The sequence below is a fragment of the Cynocephalus volans genome, chromosome 14, assembly GCF_027409185.1.
Source record: "Cynocephalus volans isolate mCynVol1 chromosome 14, mCynVol1.pri, whole genome shotgun sequence".
Classification (NCBI taxonomy): domain Eukaryota; kingdom Metazoa; phylum Chordata; class Mammalia; order Dermoptera; family Cynocephalidae; genus Cynocephalus; species Cynocephalus volans.
Window position 1 is genome coordinate 85,944,253 of NC_084473.1, and position 9,506 is coordinate 85,953,758.

A 9,506-nucleotide genomic window follows, 5' to 3' on the forward strand; every position below is an offset into this window, starting at 1 on the left:
AGATGCAGAGCCAGGCTAGGAGAGACTGCCACTCATGAAAGCTGGTGTCTCAGCTCAAAGGCGGGTCGGGAAGCACAAAACATCAAAGGGATCTGAAGCCGGAACTCCTACTCATTGGTGTTTATTAAGGCTGTCTGCAGAAGACACCTCAGCTTGGGAGGGCGCATGTCTTGCAACCTCTCCCTGAGGGATGGATTTGTAAGACAGATTGGCCAACAGCAGTCTGCAGGGGTGCAGGGTACCAACACAGTCAGCCATCCCCTGTGGGGCAGAACTTGTGGCCCTAGAGGACCCAATGCACCATCTGAAAAACAAATATTTTCATTTCCCCTTTTCTATCCTGAATTGAAATTCATAGATACCATAATTATTGTCTCTATAATTTTAAAAGTAAATATAAGGCCCTAACTATAACAAAAGAGAAATAAAAAGAAAAGCAATTTATAATAACACGTATTTCTACATAACTACTCAAGAATGACTACACTTGAAAACAAAAAAAGGACCCACAAATTTCCAAATGCCGCTAGGGTTGATACCATCCCATGGGAAACCAATTCTCTAGCCCCTGGCAGTCTCAAGCCACCAAGCTCCTTGACCAGCCACAGCGTGGTGGCTCCTCCCAGCCCTGCCGTGGAGAGAGCCCTGTCGCCAGCCAGCCACTCACCCCCTGGCTGTAGGAGAGGAGTCAGGAGGCAGGGTCCAGACCGGCCTGTTCTTGCTGCACAGCCGATTCATGTGGCATCTGCAGAGACAAATGCAGATGGAAGTGGAGGAGTAGCTCCACCACTGGTAAGGCCTTCCAGGATTCCTCAGCTATGCACAGACCCCGCCATAGCTGCCAGCTTCCTGCCCAACGATGCTGCGGGAGGGGGAGCCTGGGAAGGTCAGCAGGGGAAGGAAGATCCCGGCAGCTGGACTTCATTTCCTCAAAAATCCCAGGCCAGCTCGGTTGGTAAGGCCAGATTTCTTTAAATGTTTCCCCTTGTCACTTGGGGGGTTTTCTTCACCTTTCTGGTCTCTACTTTTGCAATGACGTCTAACAGCACAGATGGCTATGCAGGACCCCCAGCTTTGCCAAATGGAGCTCTCTGTTCCAGCCCATTTAAAAGCCCAGAAATAAGATGAGGCTGCACAGTGAGAGCTCAGGTGCCCCAAGCATGTGGCAGCACAGTGCAAGGGACAGAGCATGTCCCTGGAGTTTGACAGGTTCAAATCCCATCTCTGGGGTCCATTAGCTGTGTGATAGCGAGTTACTTAGATTCTCTGCACTTCCATCTCACCAATGATAAAACAAGGATGATATAGGGCTGGCCCGTGGCACACTCGGAAGAGTGCGGTGTTGATAACAACAAGGCCACGGGTTCGGATCCTATATAGGGATGGCCGGTTGGCTCACTGGCTGAGCGTGGTGTTGACAACACCAAGCCAAGGGTTGAGATCCCCTTACCGGTCATCTTTTAAAAAAAAAAAAACAAGGATGATATAACCTATTTTGCTGGCTTATACTGAGCATTAAGCATAATCAATGAAAAGCGCCCAGCCCAGTGCAGGAAACACGGAAGACATGCAATAAATGTCCCAAAAGGCAGCCAAGGGCTGCAGGAAAAGCAGGAGGCAGGGAGCCCCAAAGACCTAGTTTCAACCCAGATCCTTAACCACAGACTCCACCTCTTATAAAATGGGAAGAAGATGCTTCATGGGGAGGACTGACACATGAGGGGAGCCCCCTGCTGGGAAGCCCCACGGCTCCGCTGAACCCTGCTCAGTGCATCACAGCCCCTCCACCTGCCAGGAGCATCCTCAGGTCTCCCAGAGGGAACAACTGGGGTATCTCCTGTGTCATCTGCTGCTTCCTCCACCTCCTCAGAATCACTTTGTGTTTACTGAGGGTGGAAGCACTGTACCTTCCTCCTTGCAGCTGGTGGCATTTCTACCAAGGATATAATGAGACAGTGTAGTCTCATTTAATGTAGGGGTTAAGGTTGGTGTGAGGAGGAACACCCCAGCAGTCATCGTATCTGTACTATCTTAACTCTTCCCATGCGCTTTTTATGGTATGGACAGTTATCTGCAAGGCTTTGATCTCCTTGCACGTAGAGGTACAGGACTTTGCAAGCTCCTGTCAGGGCTGGAGAGGGATGAGTGGATCCTTCTGGAGTGGATGGTGAGGAATAGCCAGGGAGATTCTGCAGGGACCCACCAGCTCCGGGACTGCCTGAAACAGCGAGCTGAGCAGGTAGTGCAGGAAGTTGAGGCAGGTGGCGTGTGGAGGTCGGAGTAGCGCATCAGCTGGCTGGAGAAGAGCGTCTGGCAGAAGCCGCAGCAGAACGGGCTGCCCCATGGTGCCGTAGCACAGGTCCAGCTCCCGGGTGACCCTCTAGCCAGAGAGGCAGCACGCTGAGTTGAGAGCCTGGCCTACCTTGACCTGCACCACCCGCAGCACTGGCCCCCCACCCTGGGGGCAAGCACCCCCGCTGGGCCAGGCCTGGCCCTGCCCTTGCCTACGCTCTCCCTGGACAACCCAGCCCACCCTGGGTGGCTCGGGTGGGGACATTGAGGCCTGTAACCAGCAGTAGGGAGGAGCTGCATGTTTAAACCCACAGGCCATATTCTTGTGCACTTGGAGGTGAAGCATCTCCATTTTGCCACAGGCCCTGCTCTGGGCTCCCTCACAGTTACCTGCCCCCAGAGAGTGACTCCCCAGGACTAAACCCACAGTGTAATCTACTTTCTGATGCCCAACAGAGGACATGGCAAAGGCCCACACACCCGGCCAGCTCCTGCTCTCCAGACAGGCCCCCGCCCCACCACCAGGCCCTGCTTTTAGAGTCTGGAGAACTGTCCTGACATTGACTGCCAGGGTGACCAACAGCATGCTGCTCCCCCATCTCTAAGCCTCAGTTTCCTCATCTGTAAAATAAAAGTGACAGTCCCTGCCCAGGCTGTGGAAATTAATCAAGTGCCGTGCTTTCTATGCCCTATGCTTTATAATCTGCAAAAGGCTCTACGAAGATCCTTCATTATTGATCCCAGTTGGGCTTGGGATTGCCATGTGGTCTCACTCCCTCTGACCCAGCTGGCCTGTGGGACTCTCCCAGCTTTGGTGGCTGGTCAGTAATGCCAAGAGGGTGTGTGTTTTCCTTTCTACTCTTTTCCCAGGACCCATCTGCTCACTGGCCCTAACGCTCATATTCTCAAGCCACTTATCTGGCTGACCCCAGATGCTGATCACGGCTGGCTAGTCAGTCCCATGAGGACCCACCCCAGCAGACAGGCACGTCTCAAGGCGGTTATTGGTGAGGACTGAGGGACTGGAGGCCAGCCAGCCGCACAAACCAGGCTCAACTCTGCCCTTCAACAGCCACTGCTGTCATTTAGAGCAGAGGCCAGCAGAGGGGGCTGGCTGACAAGGACAGGCAGTGCTGCCAGGGCGGGGAAAATAACTGAGCACCGGGGACCAGGACAAGGCAGATCCTGGCAGGCAGCTGGGGCACAGCTCTTCCCCCACTGGGCCTGTCCCCTCCTCACTTACCACCCAGCTCTTACCTGCATCTCCCCCTTGGTGGAGTTGATGACTTGCAGCCCGCAACTACTCCCATCCGTGTGCCTGGTGCAGAAAGGGCCCACGGGGGTAAGGGGAGGACACCACACAGGCATCCATTGGGGGTACTGGGCTGGGTGCATTCATGTGTGTGAGTGGGCAGGCCCCTGAGTCTGAACTGGATGGGTTAGGAGGAAAGGCCTGGAAGTCAAGGGGGCCGGGGGACGTAGGGGGTCTGAAGTCTAGTGTACTAGGGAAGCCCAGCCTAAAACAGATCTTGATTTCCTGACGACCTTGGCCAGGACCTCGATGCCAAGCCTGGACGTGGGCAGCCACGACTCCATCCCTCTCCCCAATACCTGCACATCCCCAGAAATGCCCCAACTCTCACTGGTACAGGTCTGCCGGGTGCATGTCCAACCTCTTCAGCTCTTCTGAGCGCTCTGAAAAACGGACAGGAGACAGCAGGGTGAGTGACAGCCCATTCACCCACCGGCCCTGCCCACCTTGTCTGCCCAGGCCCGGCTGGGACTCTATGCTCCCTCAGCTGTGTGCATAACATCCATGAGACTTCATCCAGAGCAAAGCAGGGACCGGGTAGTCCCTGTGGGACAGGTGAGGGAAGGCATTTGGGAGTCGCGTGACCTCCCAAAGTCACATGGCGATGACTCAAACCCATATCTTATAACAAATCCCAAATTGTTTAGGCTCACGGCAACTCCCGAGGATGACTTTGAGTCATTCCCGGGTGTGGAAACGTGTACCTTCCACTCACTAAAAGTCATCAGGGCAGGCGGGGAGGTTGGGTAAGGTGAGAAAGGAAGCCCCAGCCAGTGGAAACACCACAGGACTCCCGAGTCAGGAGATGAGGATTTGAATACCAGCTTTGTCCCTGCTGGCTGTGTGACTCTGGGCAAACCACTTAACCTCTCTGGTTTCCCTGTGTATAAAATAGATCGTCTCTCATAAATTGCAGAACAGACAGGATTCCTGGTCACTACTAACCCCCCATGGGAAAAGGGGGAAGATGACGATCGGGCAGCCCTCTGCACTGGCAGCCAGTGCCCCCTGCCCATTCCTGACCCCCACAGCTCACGCTTCTGCCAGGCCCAGATGCCCAGCTCCCGGGACAGCTCAGGAACCACCAGGCAAGTCCGCCAGCTCTGCCGTTTCTTGGACTTGAGAGTGTCCCCAAAGATGTGGTTCCCAATGTACAGGATGTCCTTCCCCACACCCCAAGCTGCTCACACACCGTGTCTGACGAGCCTGCCTCACCAAGGGAGGACAGATTAGGGACACGGGCTCCAGGGTGACTGTGCAGCAGGAGGGGTGAGGTGGGGGCTGGTACCTCCAGAGTAGACAGCACAGTGCTGGTGGGGCCCAGTATAGGTGCCCACGAGGAGCTTCCCTGAGTCCTGGAGGGGGCAGAGAGGGGCCCTGAAGCCAGGAGAACATCTTCTAATCCTGGTCAGGGAGGGCTGGGGACTGGGGATGGCAGTGGTAACAATGAAGTGTAGGGGGAGAAGGCAGCAGAGGGCCCTAAAGGAGACCCCTGACTCCCTGCCTCCCTGCAGAGCCGGTGGCTGCCAAAGGTAGGTCAAGCCTAAGGCGCAGGCAGGCTCCCCCGCAACCATGGTGCACAGGTCAAGGTGGATGAGGCCTCAGTAGCTGCCATTTCAGGACCGTCCCCTCCGCAAATAAGCAGGGCTTCTGGGTGTCCACCACAATCAGGTCAAAGTAGGACCTCCAGGGCCTGGCCAAGGCTCCGGCCTGTGGGGCGGGCATCAGGGAGCGTGTGTGGGCCCACGGGGCCATGCACACAGCCTGGAAAATCTGACACTGCCACAGCCCAGGCACCCGCCACAGCATGCCCCCCACCCTGCCAGCTTCCCAGCCCAGTGAGACACCCCTGGGAACCAGAAGGTCTTGCTCTCCAGCGACCCCAACCAAGCTGGTCAGGCAAAAGTGCTCAAAAGGCATCTGCAGCGGTCAGCGCTGGACACCAGTGCGCTGAGATCAGCCTCCAGGGCTCCTCACAGCGCAGATACCCATGCACAGGACAAAGTCAGGCCCCACCCTCCTGCCCAGGACACCCGGCACAGCCAGTGCCCCAGGGCCTGCCACGCCCATATCTCAACCCCTTCCCGCCCCCTCCAGCACCTCCCCAAGCACCTGACTGCCTCTTTATGGCCTGCGAAGAGGCCCTAGTGGTCATCCCCCTACTCCCCAGAGGCTCCTCCTTGGCCTGGTTGAGGTCACCGACCTCCTCCCCACTGGGGAGCTTCCAGCAAGGCCCACCCAGGTGAAACACCCCCTCACACACTCGGTTCTTCTTCGAGGGGAGGGCGGGATGTGAGCAAGGCCCTCAGCCTTAGGGGGTCGCCTGGCCCTCCCTGCCCTCTGTGCAGCCCACCCCTGCCATGCATGTGACACTCACCTCACCGACGCCAAACAGGTAGGTCATGATGGCCTGGCAGGGACAGGGCATGGGTCAGGGCACACTGGGGCCCTAGGAACAAGATGGTGGGAAAATTGCTCATTCCACTGAGGCCTTAAAAGGCTGAGAAATGGAACCCAAGATGCCAGCCAGGCAGTAGGGGGAAGGAGGGTCTCGGCTCCTCCTCACACCCTTACTGTTTCTTGCAGCGCCTCAGTGTCCCCTGGGGCCACCCCACCCCTCCAAATACACACTCATATCGGTGTAGTTGTAGCTGCTGTTGGTGGCCATAAACACTTTCCCAACCTTCATCTTCCCCAGCAAGATGTGGATTCATGCCTGGGGCAGGAATTAGAGTGACTTCCAGGGGTGGGGCCTCCCAGAGCTGCCCCGGGATCCCCTCCTCAGGTTTCAGCCTCCTGGGAGCCTACCCCCAGCCCAGTCCCCCCAGAGTACATGGGCTCCAGGCCAGGCAGGATGGCCCTGAGAAAAGCCAGGTACAGAGCTCTGTCTAAACCTTGAGGGAGAAGACCAGGGAAAGGAACGGGGGACACAGGGTGGGCCTGGCCATGGCCCTGGGTCTGAGACCACTCACATCCTTCTTCACGTATTTCTCCAAGTCCTCTAGGGTCTTCTCCTTGAGACTGCCCTACAGGAGGGAACAGAATTCTGTGTGCACGGGTGCATGTGCGCATGTGTGTGCATGTGCATGCACATGTGTGCGCGTGTGTATGCATGGGGGTGTACACCTGCCCACGTGCCTGCATCCAAGGTGGAGGGAGTGGCACCAGGCAGCCCAGATCACAGTCCCCAGTAGGAAGAGAAGTGGAAACTGTGGGGACTGGAGGCCTAGAAGTCACCCAGGAGAGCCAAGGGCAGCAGTCAGGAGTCCTGGGCCCTGGACCACTCACCAACTGGTGGATGTTATTCATGGCATCAGTCACATCCTGGAAGAGGCTTCGGAAGGACATGAAGAGGCTGATAGCCAGTGTCACAGCTGAGACAGGCCAAAAGGGGACAGGGGAGGCCAATAAGGGGCCCTGAGGTGACCACCAACTTTTACCAGTGTGACTCCTCCAGCCAGCCATCCTGGGAGGGGCGTCCCCCTGTACCAAGGGTCACCCTGTGGGGCAGCACCAGTTACAGGGTCAGGGGCCACTGCGCAGAGGAGGCCTTCCTGCTGAGCACCTAGAGACCCTCAGACCACTCAGGAGGGGCCTCTGCACTTGGCAGGATGCCTGCATTGAGTTTGGCTCCTGGGAAGCAGCAGTGTCTATTGGTCATACCAGGACTGGGCAGGGAGAGGGATGCACTTAGTATAGTGGGAGCAGCCAGAGAAGTCCACCAGACAGGCACACAGGCAGTCAGTCACTGGCCCAAGGGAGTGAGGCAGCCACCCCCAGGCCACAGCTGGGCCCTGAGGACCACCTCCCCGCACCCCCACCCACCCCTCACTAGGCAAGTTGAAGAGCGTGTTGAGGGTGTGCAAGCGCTGCGGGTCGTCCCTCTGAATGAACTTGCTGGGGCAGAAGCTCCAGATCTCCGCTCTGGGGAACTGGTGGGCCAGGTGCAGCAACGCCCCTCCCCAGCGCCCCAGAGGCCTGTGCAGGCTCTGGTCACTCCTTCCCAACTCCACCTGTCCCTTCTGTCCCTCCCCCACCCGCTGGCCTTTGTTGAGCCTCTAATGAGTCATCCTCCCTCCCTCCCTCTGTCCCCCCCCTTCTTTCCTCCAGCATGAGCGGCCTCCGCTCCCCCTCACCTTCCACCGTCCCCTCCATGCCTTGTCCCTTACTCCGAGAGGAAAGTGAAGCCGTGGGCACCCAGCAGCACGTTCCCGTGGAGGTCCACCTTCAGCAGGTTCCCGTAGAGCATGTCAAACACCAGCCCCCTGGGGAGAGAGCACGGGGTCTGTGGTTGGGGACACCAGGGCCGGCAACAGCCTCCCGCCTGGCCCAGCTCTGCACCTGGTGGGGAAGGCGGGGTCGTAGGTGTAGCGCAGGATCTCGGGCCGGTACCCGATGCACACCAGGTGCTCCAGTAGCAACGTGAAAGCCAGCATCTCATAGGCTTGGGATTTGTAGGCTGCATGGGGCCGAGCAGACCCAGGCTGGTTGGTGCCTGGCTGCCTGCCCCCGGCTACCCCCCAGACCCAAATACCCTGTGTGCCAGCCTTCCCTGCCAGCCCCCAAAGGTCAAGACCCAAGAAGGGATGGGGGTGGAAACCCAGTTGAGCAGACATAGCACCCCCTGCAGCTGCAGAAATGATGGGAGAGGTGGGTCAGGCCGAACCGGGGTCTGTGTTTTGGGTGTCCCCATGCATGTATTTAAAGGAGTCAGTGCATGCTGCTGGGTCCTGTGGGGTGTTTTCAGGCTGAGACTCCCCAACCCCCCTCCCCAAGTGCCCGTCTCACTGCTGGTGCCAGTCCTGCTTCAGGCCTGGAGAGGAGACCAGACCCTCGGACTTCCAGCTGGGCCTCCATGTCTGTCCCCCGTCCACACTGGCCATCCTCACCAAGACTGAGGAAGAGGCAATTTTCCCTTCCCCAGCCCCCTGCATGCTATCAGTGGGGCCCAGCCACTCCCCTCTCCCTGCAAAACTTCAGACACCACTGACCCAGCCAGCCCCACCCTTTGCTCCCATGGCCCCCAATGCTCCCTTTGGAGGGTGGAGTCAGCCAGGACAGTCTCTGTTATCTCATCCCTTCTTCAAGAGAGAATGCAGTTAGGATCACAGGAAGAACAATTCATCTACATTATGCCACCTGCATGTCTAGGGCTTATGCCTCTAAGGACCTTAACTGCCTGGGACATAGCAGAGAACCCAGAATGAAGCATAGGGGTTACAAAGGCAGGGGACTCTGTGCTTTAAAAATAAAAGACTCTTCAATAAATAAATAAAGAACTCAGGACTCTTGCTTTCTACACAATTCCAACACATTTGGTTAACAAATTTCCCAGCTCAAGGCCACTTAAAGAAGAAATTGCTAGAAGCATGCCAAGAACTATAAGAAGTAGCTGGTAACTGGGATCTCAGAATCAGGGGGAAAAGGTACAAAAGGAAGTGTTGAAAAGCAGAGCAACTAGAGTTTGTGAATAGCCCCTGAGGGCCCATGCAACAAAGAATGTGACTTCCATTCAGATCAATGACCTGGAGCATCCAAAAAGACTTAGATGAGGTGGTGTGTGCTCTTTTAAAAAGAAAGAGAAGCTGACAATTTGTTTTAGAAAACTCTGTCTCCAAAATGGCTAAACTAAATGAAATTAGGCACTTTTAAAGGGATAAAAGTTACCTGGGTGGGGGAGCACATCTGTGGAATAGCTCCTTCCTTGACAGTGCCAGATGAGCAGCTATTAGGCTGGTGAGGAAGAGTATGGAGGCTTCAGGAGATGCCCTTTCTCATTGGATGGATGGTGGATGGGTGGAGGGATGAATGGATGGATGGTGGGAGGGTGGATGGATGGATGGATGAATGGATGGAGATGGATGAATGGGTAGATGGAGAGATGGAAGGATGAATGGGTAAA

At 56.4% G+C, this 9,506-nt stretch overlaps 1 protein-coding gene across 1 annotated transcript; it reads right to left on the minus strand.

The window, feature by feature from the left end:
• Window positions 1–577: 577 nt before the first annotated feature.
• On the minus strand, window positions 578–8,487 carry NT5DC4 (5'-nucleotidase domain containing 4). Its single transcript, XM_063077811.1, is given in 17 exon segments — window positions 578–745; window positions 3,550–3,610; window positions 3,936–3,987; window positions 4,641–4,775; window positions 4,778–4,810; window positions 4,893–4,959; window positions 5,228–5,314; window positions 5,982–6,014; window positions 6,234–6,320; window positions 6,577–6,630; window positions 6,893–6,959; window positions 6,961–6,978; window positions 7,295–7,352; window positions 7,437–7,528; window positions 7,774–7,869; window positions 7,946–8,107; window positions 8,393–8,487. Coding segments are annotated over 17 exon segments (1,365 nt in total).
• Window positions 8,488–9,506: the final 1,019 nt, after the last annotated feature.